This window comes from Procambarus clarkii, chromosome 91 (assembly GCF_040958095.1).
Source record: "Procambarus clarkii isolate CNS0578487 chromosome 91, FALCON_Pclarkii_2.0, whole genome shotgun sequence".
In the NCBI taxonomy this organism is placed as follows: Eukaryota; Metazoa; Arthropoda; class Malacostraca; order Decapoda; family Cambaridae; genus Procambarus; species Procambarus clarkii.
Genome location: NC_091240.1, coordinates 9,338,455 through 9,356,002, shown reverse-complemented (window position 1 = coordinate 9,356,002; position 17,548 = coordinate 9,338,455). Strand labels below are relative to the sequence as shown.

General features: G+C 43.4%; 1 protein-coding gene across 1 annotated transcript in view; it reads left to right on the top strand.

The window, feature by feature from the left end:
- Window positions 1-16,624, top strand: part of LOC123773830 (golgin subfamily A member 6-like protein 22) — a 35,876-nt gene extending 19,252 nt beyond the window's left edge. The window contains exon 3 of the mRNA XM_069318885.1: window positions 15,693-16,624. Coding sequence (XP_069174986.1) covers window positions 15,693-16,624 — 932 coding nt within the window. The remainder of the gene's footprint in view (window positions 1-15,692) is intronic.
- The last annotated feature ends 924 nt before the right edge of the window (window positions 16,625-17,548 follow it).

Sequence of the window (17,548 nt, the reverse complement as noted above, 5' to 3'; positions counted from 1 at the left end):
ATACCTCTTGTTCTCGGATCAGGTGTGGGAAAATCCTAGCAGGCATTTATTCATTTTTATTCTATTTTTGTATTAATTACAATAATATTATTATGGTTCTTAGTGGACTGTATAATTTGATTCAGCCTGCCAGAACTTATCTGCACATAGTAGGAGGGACAATTGTACCATTATGAATAGATACAATATAAACTATAAATTGTTTACCTTATTTCTAATATAAATTATGCCATATATGGTGACCTAATCTATTGATATTATGAATAATATTACTCTATCTACAGTTTTAATTCATTATAAGGTCTTAGCTGTGTGGTTGATTTGGCCTAATTAGGCTGGCTAATTTCCCAACATCTGTTTAAGGTGTGGCCCATGTGGTTCAGAGTGCCACGTAATGGTGGCTAGTTCAGTGGCACTTTTTTCAGCTAAGCAAGTAATAAACTTGACTGTTAGTCAGCTCAGCTTCTTACTCCAAATCACTATATTACCTGTAAATAGTTAAGGCTGTAAGAATTGCTCATTAACCTTTTAAAGTTCAGGTGTATCATGGAATATATGTGTGTGTAGTAAAGAGTAAACTCACTAGTTTGGGGTTTTAATCCCACAGTCTAACCGCCAGACCTATCTAAGACATTTAATGGCCACAACATGAAATAGATATTTGGTAAGACGGATACTCAGGTATTCTTGTTGTGGTAGAGGGGCTGTGGTAATTACTCAATTGGTTGACACGTAATTTGGGTGTCTATGAGGAGTTGTGCTTGCTAAGAGAGCCTTCCCTGTTTCGGGTGTTCTGTTTACAAGTTCTGAGTGTAAATAACCAGCTGCCTCCCTCCTCTGTTTCAATGTTTTGTTCCAATAATATTCTCTCAGTATTCTGAGAGTATATCTAATTCTCCAATATTTAAGGATTTAGGGAAGTAAGCTGTACTTTACTGCTAATTATATTATATCCAGTCCTAGTGAATACTTTTTCATTAAGTTTAAACACTAGACTCTGATTTATAAGAATAATTTGAGTTTAATATTTACATGTTGATGATGACGTCACGGAGTCACCATTCTCTGATTTAATGGGGTAACTATAGTATGTTAACGTGTGTGTGTGTGTGTGTGTGTGTGTGTGTGTGTGTGTGTGTGTGTGTGTGTGTGTGTGTGTGTGTGTGTGTGTGTGTGTGTGTGTGTGTGTGTGTGTGTGTGTGTGTGTGTGTGTGTGTGTGTGGGTGTGTGTGTGTGTGTGTGTGTGGGTGTGTGTGTGTGTGTGTGTGTGTGTGTGTGTGTGTGGGTGTGTGTGTGTGTGTGTGTGGGTGTGTGTGTGTGTGTGGGTGTGTGTGTGTGTGTGTGTGTGTGTGTGTGTGTGTGTGTGTGTGTGTGTGGGTGTGTGTGTGTGTGTGTGTGTGGGTGTGTGTGTGTGTGTGTGTGTGTGTGTGTGTGTGTGTATGTGTGTGTGTGTGTGTGTGTGTGTGTGTGTGTGTGTGTGTGTGTGTGTGTGTGTGTATGTGTGTGTGTGTGTGTGTGTATGTGTGTGTGTGTGTGTGTGTGTGTATGTGTGTGTGTGTGTGTGTGTGTGTGTGTGTGTGGGTGTGTGTGTGTGTGTGTGTGTGTGTGTGTGTGTGTGTGTGTGTATGTGTGTGTGTGTGTGTGTGTGTGTGTGTGTGTGTGTGTGTGTGTGTGTGTGTGTGTGTGTGTGTGTGTGTGTGTGTGTGTGTGTGTGTGTGTGTATGTGTGTGTGTGTGTGTGTGTGTGTGTGTGTGTGTCGGATTTCCGACATCAGGTCGGATACCTGATCAACCAGGCTGTGACTCATACGTCAGGCTGCGAGCAGCCGCGTCCAACAGCCTGGTTGATCAGTCCGGCAACCAGGAGGCCTGGTCGACGACCGGGCCGCGGGGACGCTAAGCCCCGTAAGCACCTCAAGGTAAGGTGACCTCGAGGTAGGTGCAATCTATGTTGTGTAACGTATAGGTGTAATGTTCGAGACGTGCATAATACACCTTACGGTACCTTGACCACCGTAACTGTGAACATATGGTTGAGAATGGTCCACTAAGGCCAAAAGTTACGTAATCAGTGTAAAGCCAGGCGTCACGATTTCACTTGCAGTGACTCTGCGGTTTTAACATCCAGTTCTTTAAGACTTTTAACATCCGGGAACCGAGGCTGACTTTGGCTCTTTAAGACTTTTAACATCCTTGAACAAGACTGACTCCTCGGTTCCTTTGTTTACACACACATCAGTGGCGTCTCTCACTAGTAAGGTCTGAAGGTCTGTTTGGTATATATCATGATGCGTTACTTCTTTTCTATATGATATATTTCTATGATATATGATATATATAGGTTTAGTATTTTTTTTTTTAGCCAATTGTGTGTTTAGTATTTTTTTTAAGCGCGAAAATAGTTTTTTCTCGGATTTTTTTGTGGACATGGAAAATAAATACTTAGACACACACACATTCAAACCTTCTGGAATTCTATGATACAGTAACAAGAATAAGGCGGGACAGGGAAGGATGGGCAGACTGCATATTTCTGGACTGCCAAAAGGCCTTTGATATAGTACCGCACATGAGACTGCTGTTCAAACTCGAGAGGCAGGCAGGCAGGCAGGAGTAAGCGGAAATGCCCTACCATGGGTAAGGAACTACCTAACAGGAAGGAGCCAGAGAGTTACGGTAAGGGGCGAGAAGTCGGACTGGTGAACAGTAACGAGTGGAGTACCTCAAGGATCGGTGCTGGGACCAGTTCTATTTCTAATATATGTTAACGACATGTTTACAGGAGTAGAGTCCAATATGTCGATGTTCGGGGAAGACGCAAAATTAATGAGAAGAGTTGTGACAGATGAGGATTGAAGGATCCTCCAAGAGGACCTGGACAGGTTGCAGAGATGGAACTCGTCCCAGAGTTACGATGGGATATGAAGATCGCCTGAAAGAACTGAACATGACGACACTAGAAAAAAGAAGGGAGAGTGGGGGGGATATGATAGGAACATATAAAATACTCAGGGTGATTGATAGAGTGAAAATAGACGAAATGTTCACACGGAATACTAACAGAACGAGGGGACATGGGTGGAAGCTGGAAACTCAGATGAGTCACAGAGATGTTAGGAAGTTTTCTTTTTTGCGTGAGAGTAGTGGAAAAATGGAATGCACTTAAGGAGCAGGTTGTGGAAGCAAACTCTATTCATAATTTTAAGACTAAATATGATAGGGAAATAGGACAAGAGTCATTGCTGTAAACAACCGATGGCTAGAAAGGCGGGATCCAAGAGTCAATGCTCGATCCTGGAGGCACAAATAGGTGAGTACGCACACACACACACACACAATACACACACACAACACACACACACACACACACACACACACACACACACACACACACGCACACACACACACTGCTCCACGTTCCCGAAGCGAATAACAGAGTGAACAAGTGAATCAGTTGGTCAGTCATATCAATCAGAAAAGCAGGAAAATTGTGAACAAATGGAGAGTAAGAAGAGATTCCAGTTTTTGATAAATGTGGGATCAGCGTGGAGTTGGGATTGATGGGAGAGGGAGGGAGGGGGATCACACTAAGAGTTGAGGTTGAGGGAGAGAGTATGTTGAACTCGTCAGTAAAACTGGTCTTGCGTAGTTGTGGCTCTCTGCTTTACATTCTGCGTCTCTCAATACTTCCTGTGTTGTATCACTCGATGCCTTGAATCTTCGTCACTCTGTCCTTGAGCTCACTGTACCTTGAGCTCACTATACCTTGAGCTCAGTGTACCTTGATCTCACTGTACATTGATCTCACTGTATCTCTGCATCTTGACACTACAGGCATAGAAATCCTGTATAGAAACCCGAAGCTTGGAAATTAATTTAAATGGTGTGAGCAGCATACCTGGCCTCCACACCTGGTTGTAACACTGGCCTCCACACCTGGTCGTAACACCTGGTCTCCTCATCTGGTCATAACTGCTCATACCTGCCCCCTGGCCATATCTGGTTAGTTAACCTGGCCAGCACTTAGCTGTCGCTCCTGGTCCTGCACACCTGCCTATCACACCTGTCAGTCACGTCTGTCAAGGGTGGCCAGGAGACTCGGACGACCCTTCTGGCAAAAACACACCTGGCTACAAAACATCTGACTACAGCTCCGCCGGTGGTGGTGATAGATAAACTAACCAACCGGTGTGAAAGGATGGAGTGGGATGAGAGAGAGATAGAGAGAGGCAGAGAGAGAGAGAGAGAGAGAGAGAGAGAGAGAGAGAGAGAGAGAGAGAGAGAGAGAGAGAGAGAGAGAGAGAGAGAGAGAGAGGAGAGAGAGAGAGAGAGAGAGAGAGAGAGAGAGAGAGAGAGAGAGAGAGAGAGAGAGAAAGAGAGAGAGAGAGAGAGAGAGAGAGAGAGAGAGAGAGAGAGAGAGAGAGAGAGTGTAAAGCGAGGAACAGGGAACCTAGACATGAGAACAATTAACAAAATGCTCCATCAGATTACAGCTTTTTTGTTGCAATTCAGCCCACGTATCCAGGAGGAGGAACACATAGTGTTTATGTGTTACCTACCTGTGCTATGTGGACTACGTGTCTTTGGGGGGTGACACATAGGTGAGTCTGCATGATACAGTTATGACGAGGGTTAAGGGCCAAGCGGATACTCGTGTCCACTGGTGCAGGTTGTGGTGGGGTTGTTATGGTCATGTGTTGCGGACACATATATGGGATATCGGTGTCGGATACATATGGGATGTAAACTGAGGGGTACACATGTATAATTCGGTTGAATAACCTCTAACCGGTTTCAGAGTGTTGCCTGAGGCTTATATTCAGACGTAAATTGAAATTTGACTTTGATAAGTTTGTTTTGAAATTCCACCAGATTTGGTTGTCCACTTTAAGGACTTTTCTTATAATTTTTTTTCTAGTTCTATTTTTCTTATATGGTTTTCTTTGTACATTTTTAATTCATTATCTGTGGTTCGTTTTTTTTTTTGGGGGGGGGGTTTACGTCCAATTTTGGACTTTTTACTGTTTTTTCTATTTCCGTTTTGCAACTTATAGATGTAAGAACAAAGGAATATAGCAAACTGCACACATTGCCTATTGCCCCACACGAGGCAGCTCCTATTGATATCCACCCAAACTCATTCATATATGTGTGTGTGTGTAACCTACGCTTGAAACAATCCATCGATCCCACGTGTATTGTGTGACCCGGTAATTTGTTGCATAGATGAACCCTCCAATGTCTTTGTTTCAATGGTTGAGGGTTGACAGCATCTTAAGGAGGGGGGAAGGGGGGGAGAGGGGGGTGAGTGGGGGGGCTTGAGTGTAAGCCAAACTTTGGGAAGGTCACAGACTGTTCGCCGAGCACCGCTCCTGTGCCAGGTAAGTCCACTACGGGCTCACCACAGCCCGTGCTACTTACCCCGCTCCTGTGCCAGGTAAGTCCACTACGGGCTCACCATAGCCCGTGCTACTTGGAACTTGTTCCGAGTAGCTGAATCTATAGCAACAACTAACAGACTGTTAGGGCGATTTGTCGTGTCAAAAGTGAAGTAGTTTTGTCTGACAAGAAGAATTTGAAACCGTTTAATCCCTTGAGTGTTTAGAAGCTCATTTGAACTTGACAGGAGAGGCAGCCTTATACATGAACTTTAGAAGCAACACGCCCTGGAATGCCCAAACGCTTCATTCGTTGCTTTGAAATATTCAAATTAGCTTTTTTGTGTGTGTGTGCAGTCGAGACCGGGACTCCGGGGGAACGATAACCACCCCATGTGCTAATTAACCAGGTGCTCGAGGAAGACGGATGATAGCCTGGCTATCGTACCTCCCCATCAACTGTTATCGCACGTCCATTGTCTTCGCGTTGTATCGCGCACGCGAGACTTAAGTCGCGTTTTTAAGATTCGTACACGAGTCTGAATGGATAACGTACACGATAACGAGTGGATAACGTACACGATAACGAGTGGATAACGTACACGATAACGAGTGGATAACGTACACGATAACGAATGGATAACGTACACGATAACGAGTGGATAACGCACACGATAACGAGTGGATAACGTACACGATAACGAGTGGATAACGTACACGATAACGAGTGGATAACGTACACGATAACGAGTGGATAACGTACACGATAACGAGTGGATAACGTACACGATAACGAATGGATAACGTACACGATAACGAGTGGATAACGTACACGATAACGAGTGGATAACGTACACGATAACGAGTGGATAACGTACACGATAACGAGTGGATAACGTACACGATAACGAGTGGATAACGTCTGCGGGTTCTGGTGCTGACTGGAGGATACAGCTAGACAAGTCTGGTGGATTGGGAAGTTAGAGAATGGATTTTTTTTTTTCGGAACTTAGACACGATTGTTGACGGGCCTCTTGAAGTGGTTGTTATAGATTCAGCTACTCGGAACAAGTTCCAAGTAGCACGGGCTATGGTGAGCCCGTAACCCTCTTGAGGTTCTTTGTGTTGCTTGGGGGAACTTTGGTGTACTGGAGTTTAGTACTTCAGTCTGTTACCCCTGTCTACCTGATGCTGTTGACAGGATGGTGCCTACACTCCCTTTGAGGTCCCCCTCTCAATATCTATCTATCTATATCTATCTATCTATATTTATCTATCTATATCTATCTATCTATATATATCTATCTCTCTATCTATCTCTCTATCTATCTCTCTATCTATCTCTCTATCTATCTCTCTGTCTATCTCTCTGTCTATCTCTCGCTATCTCTCTCTCTCTCTCTCTCTCTCTCTCTCTCTCTCTCTCTCTCTCTCTCTCTCTCTCTCTCTCTCTCTCTCTCTCTCTCTCTCTCTCTCTCTCTCTCTCTCTCTCTCTCACACTCACCCACACAAGGTCAGATAATTCGTGGGGCGAGTAGAATGATGAAGAGAACTCAGATGAGAATGAACACAGGACCTGATGGACTACTTAACAGACTCAACTAACCCGAAGAAAGATGCTTACCACCACTTATGACTAAGAGACGCAAGACGAACATTACCCCGTGGTTCAACAGGTAGTAACTAGAAGGAGAGAGAAAAAGCACAAGAACATAGACGAAATATGTATAACACAGAACAGTGGGAACTCACAATGTATACAAAGGCCAAAATGGAGGACATAGAAGCTAAGAGAGTGGCACAGAAACAGTTCAAGAATGACAAGGGGGCACACAAGGCTATTAAGTCCCAAAGATAACTGTTCCATAGACATATTAAGAGCAAGATGACTGTGAATGAACAGGTAATTAGACTTGACAAAAGTGAGGGGGGAGGACATAGAAAATGATAAGGAGGTATACGCGAGGAACTTAACAAAAGCTTTCGGGAAGTATTCAAGCTGGAACCTGATTTGCAACTACCTTACCTTGAGGTGCTTCCGGGGCTTAGCGTCCCCGCGGCCCGGTCGTCGACCAGGCCTCCACAAGGTTCCCCTCTCAATCTCTCTCACTCACTCACTCACTCACTCACTCAGAGCATAGAGCCCAAACCGAACAGGCAATTTCTCGAGAAAGTCTCATTTAAATAACAGTACCCACAGAAAAACAATAAAATATAAAAACCACTAAAGGAACTGGAGGGGACAAAAGCCGCGGGACCACACAAAATATCGCCTTCGATACTAAAAAAAAAAAGCAGTTGAATCATTGTGCCAAAAAATTGAAATCCTCTAGAAACGGGAGAACTTCCTGAAAGCTGGAAAATGGCTAATGAAGTAGTACAAATTTACCATGTCTGACGACCTGCTTCATGCAGGTCGGCGTTCAATCCCCCGACCGTCCTCCAAGTGTTTTGGGGGGTACCGTACCTTCCCTCCGTCCCATCCTAAAAGTAATTGTTGGACTTGCCAGCATTCTCAGACTGTTTACAACAGCGCGACTGTCGCGAGTGGAAAATATGACCGTAGGACAATCAGATTGTTACCAATACTTTACCATAACTGTCAACTTGTTCTAAATTATATACCACGACTCTCTCCATGGCTGTTGATAATTCTACTGTTGGATCCTGTAGCATAGTGGGCTACGTCCCCGGCTCGCAACCAAGGGACCAGGGTTTTATTCCCCGGACAGGACGGGAAAGATTGTATGCGTTTTCTCTCACCTGATGCCGCTGTTCACCCAGCAGTATAATAACCCGAGAGTTAGGCAACTGTTGTGGGCTGCATAATGGGAAAGGATAGCAGTAGGCTTAAGGCAGGGATAGGATACCTGTTGATTTATAAGCCGCATGCGGCCTTAAGTAATGAGTGCGGCCTTAAGTAATGAGTGCGGCCTTAAGTAATGAGTGCAGCCTTCGCAACTAGTTCACTATACACTAGTAAAACCTTGTATAATGACCAGTAGCATTATATTGTAACTCATTTTAAAACTTACAATGCTTTAACAGTGAGAATTGGCATCTTTTTTTGTTTAATGATCTCGCTAAGCCTATACATGCAGGCTTCCTGTCCCTGACCGAGGGATTTACGAGTGCCATGACGACAACAAATGGGTGACTTACATGTTGAGAATAGTTGGGATATCAGTTAAAATATGTAAATTGGACCCGTCAGGAAAATTGGACTCGCAAGAAAGCCACGAGAAAAATATGGAAATATTATATCATTTCTTAACAAAGTTGAGTCAAAGAGAATCAGCTGGTGAATCAAGCTGGGAATAAATTGATATACAAATGTGTAAATCAAGTAAATACAAAATGCGCCAATATATATACATTCATATCCCAGAAGTGACTCGAACCCATACTCCCAGGAGCCACGCAACTGGTATGTACAAGACGCCTTAATCCACTTGACCATCACGACCGGACAAAATGAGGTGATAGCCGAGGCTATTTGAACCACCCCACCGCCGGCACTCGGATAGTAATCTTGGGCATAGCATTTTACCAAATCACCTCATTCTTTGGGGCACACGTGAGGAACACAAATGCGTTGCATATTGCAGTTGCATATTGTCCTGGGGACCATTCAGGCTTGTTCGCATACATTCATATGTTCGTTAATATTAGTATATTCGGGTAGCAGTCTTTCCTGTAGACATATATTATTAAATATGACCGAGAAAGTAAGATTTCGGGTCTTACCCGTTTTCTGTTTCGGGTCGTTTGGCTTAGGTTTCCATGACTTTTTGAAACCGTCTTGAGGTTATCTTGAGATGATTTCGGGACATAGCATCCCCGCGGCCCGGTCCTCGACCAGGCCTCCTTTTTGTTACTAACCCCCAGGAAGCAGCCCGTAGCAGCTGTCTAACTCCCAGGTACCTGTTTACTGCTAGGTAACAGGGGGTATCAGGGTGAAAGAAACTTTTTGCCCATTTGTCTTGGCCTCCACCGGGGATCGAACCCGGAACCTCAGGACTACGAATACGAAGCGCTGTCCACTCAGCTGTCAAGCGCCCTGAAAATATCTTGCTCTTGTGTTATTTTCAATTATTTTCAAATTACGTCCATTTTCGGCCATACGAGCAAACGGCCAAATTCAGACGTAATTTGTAAGTTAAGTGTCAGGTGCCTGAAACAGTCGAACACTATCTCCTGCACTGCTTCCCACATTATAGTGCCAGAGTAAATTTCAAACAAGTCTTTATCGCACTTAAAATACCCTTCACCATCGAGCATATATTAGGAGGCGGTGACCACTCGTTACAAGAAAAATACCAAATAGTCAAAGCACTGACTAAATATCTCCAATCGACCAACAAATTGGGTCAACACATCTGACCCGCGCCACATTTATACCTGGCGCCACCAACAGCTAAACACAGAAAACAACTACCTCGTCGCAGCACCATGGATCAGCTGACGCCATAAACACAACACACCGTCCTACGGTGCAGCGGCAAGTCTCCCTCTAACACACACCTCTTGTTTTAATCACCGTTCCTCTATCTACAGCACAAAGCAACAAGCACCTTGGTAGCTCCGATCATCTTCAACATAAACGCGTCCAACAACATCAGTACTGGTGCAGTCATCGGGAGGACAAACCCTTCATGCAAACTGCACCTACTATCAACAAGATGAAGAGAAGTTAAGTGTAAGAAATGTCCACAGCTTAGAGATAGGTTAGGTTAGAGTTAGCTTCGGGTTAGGTTAGGTTAGAGTTAGCTTCGGGTTAGGTTAGGTTAGGTTAGGTTAGAGTTAGCTTCGGGTTAGGTTAGGTTAGGTTAGGTTAGGTTAGAGTTAGCTTCGGGTTAGGTTAGGTTAGGTTAGAGTTAGCTTCGGGTTAGGTTAGGTTAGGTTAGGTTAGGTTAGAGTTAGCTTCGGGTTAGGTTAGGTTAGGTTAGGTTAGAGTTAGCTTCGGGTTAGGTTAGGTTAGAGTTAGCTTCGGGTTAGGTTAGGTTAGAGTTAGCTTCGGGTTAGGTTAGGTTAGAGTTAGCTTCGGGTTAGGTTAGGTTAGGTTAGGTTAGAGTTAGCTTCGGGTTAGGTTAGGTTAGAGTTAGCTTCGGGTTAGGTTAGGTTAGGTTAGAGTTAGCTTCGGGTCAGGTTAGGTTAGAGTTAGCTTCGGGTTAGGTTAGGTTAGAGTTAGCTTCGGGTAAGGTTAGGTTAGGTTAGAGTTAGCTTCGGGTCAGGTTAGGTTAGAGTTAGCTTCGGGTTAGGTTAGGTTAGAGTTAGCTTCGGGTTAGGTTAGGTTAGGTTAGGTTAGAGTTAGCTTCGGGTTAGGTTAGGTTAGAGTTAGCTTCGGGTTAGGTTAGGTTAGAGTTAGCTTCGGGTTAGGTTAGGTTAGAGTTAGCTTCGGGTTAGGTTAGGTTAGAGTTAGCTTCGGGTTAGGTTAGGTTAGAGTTAGCTTCGGGTTAGGTTAGGTTAGAGTTAGCTTCGGGTAAGGTTAGGTTAGGTTAGAGTTAGCTTCGGGTCAGGTTAGGTTAGAGTTAGCTTCGGGTTAGGTTAGGTTAGAGTTAGCTTCGGGTTAGGTTAGGTTAGGTTAGAGTTAGCTTCGGGTCAGGTTAGGTTAGAGTTAGCTTCGGGTTAGGTTAGGTTAGAGTTAGCTTCGGGTAAGGTTAGGTTAGGTTAGAGTTAGCTTCGGGTCAGGTTAGGTTAGAGTTAGCTTCGGGTTAGGTTAGGTTAGAGTTAGCTTCGGGTTAGGTTAGGTTAGGTTAGGTTAGAGTTAGCTTCGGGTTAGGTTAGGTTAGAGTTAGCTTCGGGTTAGGTTAGGTTAGAGTTAGCTTCGGGTTAGGTTAGGTTAGAGTTAGCTTCGGGTTAGGTTAGGTTAGAGTTAGCTTCGGGTTAGGTTAGGTTAGAGTTAGCTTCGGGTTAGGTTAGGTTAGAGTTAGCTTCGGGTCAGGTTAGGTTAGAGTTAGCTTCGGGTCAGGTTAGGTTAGAGTTAGCTTCGGGTCAGGTTAGGTTAGAGTTAGCTTCGGGTTAGGTTAGGTTAGAGTTAGCTTCGGGTTAGGTTAGGTTAGAGTTAGCTTCGGGTTAGGTTAGGCAACGTGGGATGACATTCAGGACTATGCCGTTTCTGCTTAAGGCCAATCAGAAAGGTTTAGAATTTAGTTGAAAGATTTAATAGCCTATAAATACCAGCCGACTCAGGGCTTGTCATGGGTCAAATGTCGTGTGTCTTAGATGTATAATTTTAGTATTACTAATACTCATTCGTCTCCTGGAACTCCATCAATCCTCTCCCCCCCCCCTCACACACACACACACACACACACACACACACACACACACACACACACACACACACACACACACACACACACACACACACACACACTGAATGTCTAGGCGGGACCAAAGAGCCAAAGCTCAACCCCCGCAAGCACAAATAGGTGAGTACACACACATACACACACACACACACACACACACACACACACACACACACACACACACACACACACACACACACACACACACACATAATTGTGTTATTAAGAGGCGCACAAGAGGCTAGTGAAAAAGCTGGAGATGCAGGCTGGAGTGAAAGGGAAGGTACTCCGTTGGATAAAGGAGTACCTAAGCAACAGGAGACAACGAGTCAGTGTGAGGGGTGAGGTCTCAGATTGGCGAGACGTTACGAGTGGAGTCCCGCAGGGGTCAGTATTTGGACCTATACTGTTTCTGATATATGTAAATGATCTCCCAGAGGGTATAGAATCGTTTCTCTCAATGTTTGCCGATGATGCAAAAATTATGAGGAGGATTGAAACAGAGGATGATAGTAGGAGGCTACAAGATGACCTAGACAGACTGAGTGAATGGTCCAACAAATGGCTGTTGAAGTTCAACCCGAGTAAATGCAAAGTAATGAAACTAGGCAGTGGAATCAGGAGACCAGACACAGGATACAGAATAGGAGATGAAGTACTTAATGAAACAGACAGAGAGAAAGATCTAGGAGTTGATATCACACCAAACCTGTCTCCTGAAGCCCACATAAAAAGAATAACGTCTGCGGCATATGCGAGGTTGGCTAACATCAGAACAGCGTTCAGGAACCTGTGTAAGGAATCATTCAGAATCTTGTATACCACATATGTAAGACCAATCCTGGAGTATGCGGCCCCAGCATGGAGCCCGTACCTTGTCAAGCACAAGACGAAGCTGGAAAAAGTCCAAAGGTATGCCACTAGACTAGTCCCAGAACGAAGAGGCATGAGTTACAAGGAAAGGCTGCGGGAAATGCACCTTACGACACTGGAAGACAGAAGAGTAAGGGGAGACATGATCACAACCTACAATATCCTCAGGGAAATCGACCGGGTAAACAAAGATAAACTATTCAACACTGGCGGGACGCGAACAAGGGGACACAGGTGGAAACTGAGTACCCACATGAGTCACAGGGACGTTAGAAGGAACTTTTTCAGTGTCAGAGTAGTTAACGGATGGAATGCATTAGGCAGTGATGTGGTGGAGGCTGACTCCATACACAGTTTCAAATGTAGATATGATAGAGCCCAGTAGGCTCAGGAATCTGTACACCTGTTGATTGACAGTTGAGAGGCGGGACCAAAGAGCCAAAGCTCAACCCCCGCAAGCACAAATAGGTGAGTACACACACACACACACACACACACACACACACACACACTCACACACACACACACACACACACACACACACACACACACACACACACACACACACACACACACGCACACAGACCGGGGCCTAAACAGACCTCACAGCCCCACTAGTCACAGGTATATAAGCACTATTAGACAAGCACAAACCACACAGGAACCCGCGCACGGGGAACACATAAAAGTTCCTTGTCTGACAAATTTGGACGAGTGGATTTGAAGGTTTGGAGATGCTGTTGTTACCTGGGCGAGATGGGCGTGAGCTCCTTTAAGGGGTCGGCCTCCTCGCTGTCACAAATAGGGGTCAGAGGTCAAGCTGGTTGATTGGTGTTCGCTTTTCTTAGTGTATTTTTTTTGCCGTCCTCTACTGAATAATTCTGTCATGTGTGCATTAGCAAGTCTTGACTCTATCTGTCTGTCTGTCTCTCTCTCTTTCTCTGTCTCTCTCTCTCTCTCTCTCTCTCTCTCTCTCTCTCTCTCTCTCTCTCTCTCTCTCTCTCTCTCTCTCTCTCTCTCTCTCTCTCTCTCTCTCTCTCTCTCTCCCCCCCCCCTCTCTCTCCCTCTCTCTCCCTCTCTCCCCCCCCCTCTCTCTCTCTCTCTCATTCACTCACACACACACACACACACACACACATACACTAGAGCCCAGTAGGCTCAGGAATCTGTACACCAGTTGATTGACAGTTGAGAGGCGGGACCAAAGAGCCAAAGCTCAACCCCCGCAAGCACAATTAGGCGAGTACACACACACACACACACACTCACACACCCACATACACACATACCCACACACACACACACACATACCCACATACACACACACACGCACGCACACGCGCATAATACCATTAAATGAAATTAAATAAATGATATCCCGGTTGCAATATTTCCGAGGGATATACCAAGTTATAAGACCAGAAATGAAGCAAAGACACAGGAGGAGTGGCTCTCCTAATAAAGCGAAAATAGGAAGCTTGAGGAACTGGAATATCAAAATACAACTGTATAATACAGCCTCCAGCACCGGTATTCTGACAGCAGAGAAGGAAAAAAAATTATAGTGATCCTGGTAATTAACAACCCCAACGCCCAATAAATAGCAGAAGACACAGACAGGAATACAATAGCAACAATGTATATACAAGCATCTACAGATGAAGTGGAAATAGAGCAGCAGAGATAGAATGAGAACGAGTCACCACGCGAGGACTCAGATAACGGGGAGATTGATAGGAAATCGAGGACTCCCCTCCCATGGTGAAAGGGGAAAACGTGGGAGAGCAGATTTACTGCAAGTTATAGAAATGAACTTCTTTTAACACAACATGTGTAGGATGAATCACCAGAAAGAGGAGACACGCCATGGTATGGACCAAGGTACGGACCAGGTACGGGCCACTAGTACGCTGCGGGTACTAGTGGCTTTACAAGAATGTAATTACTATGCTATGTATCCTCACAATCCCAATGTACCTTCTTGTATATATTTAAATAAATAAATAAATAAATAAATAAATAAGGTATGGTCCAGAAAAAAACAAGGCTGGATCAGCCTTGGTTTTTTCTGGACTCAGAATGATAAAATGATAAATGAATGATAAATGAATGTTTTTTCTTCACTCAGAATGATAAAAACTACATTTTGGTTATTTTATTATATATACAAGAGTTCTCACATTCTTGTACAGCCACTAGTACGCGTAGCGTTTCGGGCACTAAGTCCTTAATCCTAAGTTCCCTGGAATACGATCCCCGCGAATAATCGTTTTAACAACCAAGTACCCATTTTACTGTTGCGTTAAACAGAGGCTACAGTTAAGGAATTGCGCCCAGTAAATCCTCCCCGGCCAGGATACGAACCCATGACAAAGCGCTCGCGGAACGCCAGGCGAGCGTCATACCACTGCGCCACGGAGACATAGGTGTGTTTATCGTGAACTGGGAGTCCGTGGTCATTGTGTCCTAGTCTTTTTAACAGTATGATCGTACTTAAAACTGTGACCACACAACAGTGCAACCCGTTCTCGCACTTGCTTATAGTCAATATTGGCTTATTTAATAAGTGCATATGTGACATACTAATTGATTGTAAATATTTTAGTTTACCTTGAAAAGCTTCATAGAAAACACCGACCTCACCTAACCTTCTTAGTATGTTAAGATAAGCATCTTATTGCTTCTTAATTACAATTATTACTTAACCTATACCGTTCGTAGGTTAAGTAATAATTGTAAATAAGAAGCAATAAGATGCTTATCTTAACATACTAAGAAGGTTAGGTGAGGTCGGTGTTTTCTATGAAGCTTTTCAAAGTAAACTAAAATATTCACAATCAATTAGTATGTCACATATGCACTTATTAAATAAGCCAATATTGACTATAAGCAAGTGCGAGAACGGGTTGAACAGTGGGTCAGGGAATGGAGAGTACTACATAAAAAAGGGATTACACGAGGATAAGAGAGTACTTGGAAAAATGTAGAGTGTGAGGAAGAGTGTAGAGGAAAGACAGTACAGGAATTAATGGACCAAATCAAATGGAGATGTATATGAAGAGGCTGAAAAGTGGTTGATAATAATAATGAAGAAAACAGTAGGAAAATAACAACTCATGGGTCAGTAGACAGTACCAAGGAGCAAAACCCAAAGGCAGGAGGAGGTGGAGGAAATACAGAGGTCAAACTACAGAGGTCAAACTACAGAGGTCAAACTACAGGGGTCAAACTACAAAGGTCAAACCACAGAGATCAAACCACAGAGATCAAACTACAGAGGTCAAACCACAGAGATCAAACCACAGAGATCAAACCACAGAGGTCAAACCACAGAGATCAAACTACAGAGGTCAAACCACAGAGATCAAACCACAGAGGTCAAACCACAGAGATCAAACCACAGAGATCAAACCACAGAGGTCAAACCACAGAGATCAAACCACAGAGATCAAACCACAGAGGTCAAACTACAAAGCTCAAACCACAGAGATCAAACCACAGAGATCAAACCACAGAGATCAAACCACAGAGATCAAACCACAGAGGTCAAACTACAAAGCTCAAACCACAGAGATCAAACCACAGAGATCAAACCACAGAGGTCAAACCACAGAGGTCAAACCACAGAGATCAAACCACAGAGATCAAACCACAGAGGTCAAACCACAGAGATCAAACCACAGAGGTCAAACCACAGAGGTCAAACTACAAAGCTCAAACCACAGAGATCAAACCACAGAGATCAAACCACAGAGGTCAAACCACAGAGGTCAAACCACAGAGATCAAACCACAGAGATCAAACTACAAAGCTCAAACCACGGAGATCAAACCACAGAGATCAAACCACAGAGATCAAACCACAGAGATCAAACCACAGAGGTCAAACCACAGAGATCAAACCACAGAGGTCAAACCACAGAGATCAAACCACAGAGGTCAAACCACAGAGGTCAAACTACAAAGCTCAAACCACAGAGGTCAAACCACAGAGGTCAAACCACAGAGGTCAAAGTGCAGAAGAAAACAACACAGCCAATAGTCTAGGACCAAATACATAAATATAAAACCATTGGAAACAAACTACGACAATTATACTGCTTCTAAAACAAAGAACAGCAAAAATATTACTTGATCGTCTAAGAATATAAATGTTATTGAACGACCATGTGACAGAACTAAGAAAAACAGGAAAATATACGGAAAATTATAAAGAAAATTAGGAAAGAAAACTAAAGACGTCTCCAAGGACATTACCTTAAATCGTGAATATAAAACGTTATGTCGTTATTAAATTTCGTTATACTGGTATAATATATCACGTTATAAAGTTAATATATATTCCCTCCAGCTGCATGAGGCGATTAACATGTTCCTTTTTTCCCTGTCCCCGGAGCATTCAGAGGAGTTAAGATATATATATATATATATATATATATATATATATATATATATATATATATATATATATATATATATATATATATATATATATATATATATATACCACAGAGGTATATATATATATATATATATATATATATATATATATATATATATATACCACAGAGGTATATATATATATATATATATATATATATATATATATATATATATATATATATATATGTATATATATATATAATATTGTGTGTAAATGAAGGGAAATTGATGAATAAATGCAACAGGCTGTCAATGGAGACTAATCAAGAGAGATAAATCACTTGTAAATTGTGGCCGGAGTCAGGGAGAGGGAAGTGCCTCTCTCAGCAAGTCCGCCACACCAAAATGGGTGTGAAAAATGGAGGGTGTCGTGGCTAGGATAAATAGGGGAGAACCCCCCCTTTACCGTCACGCTATTTTTAGCTCGAGAATACATTTTCTACAGAGAGGGGCGGAGGGTGGGGGTGGGGGGGGGGAAGGGAGGTGGCTTATAGAAAGCAGATATAAAAGGAGAATTTTAATTGTCAAATGTTGAAAAAGAG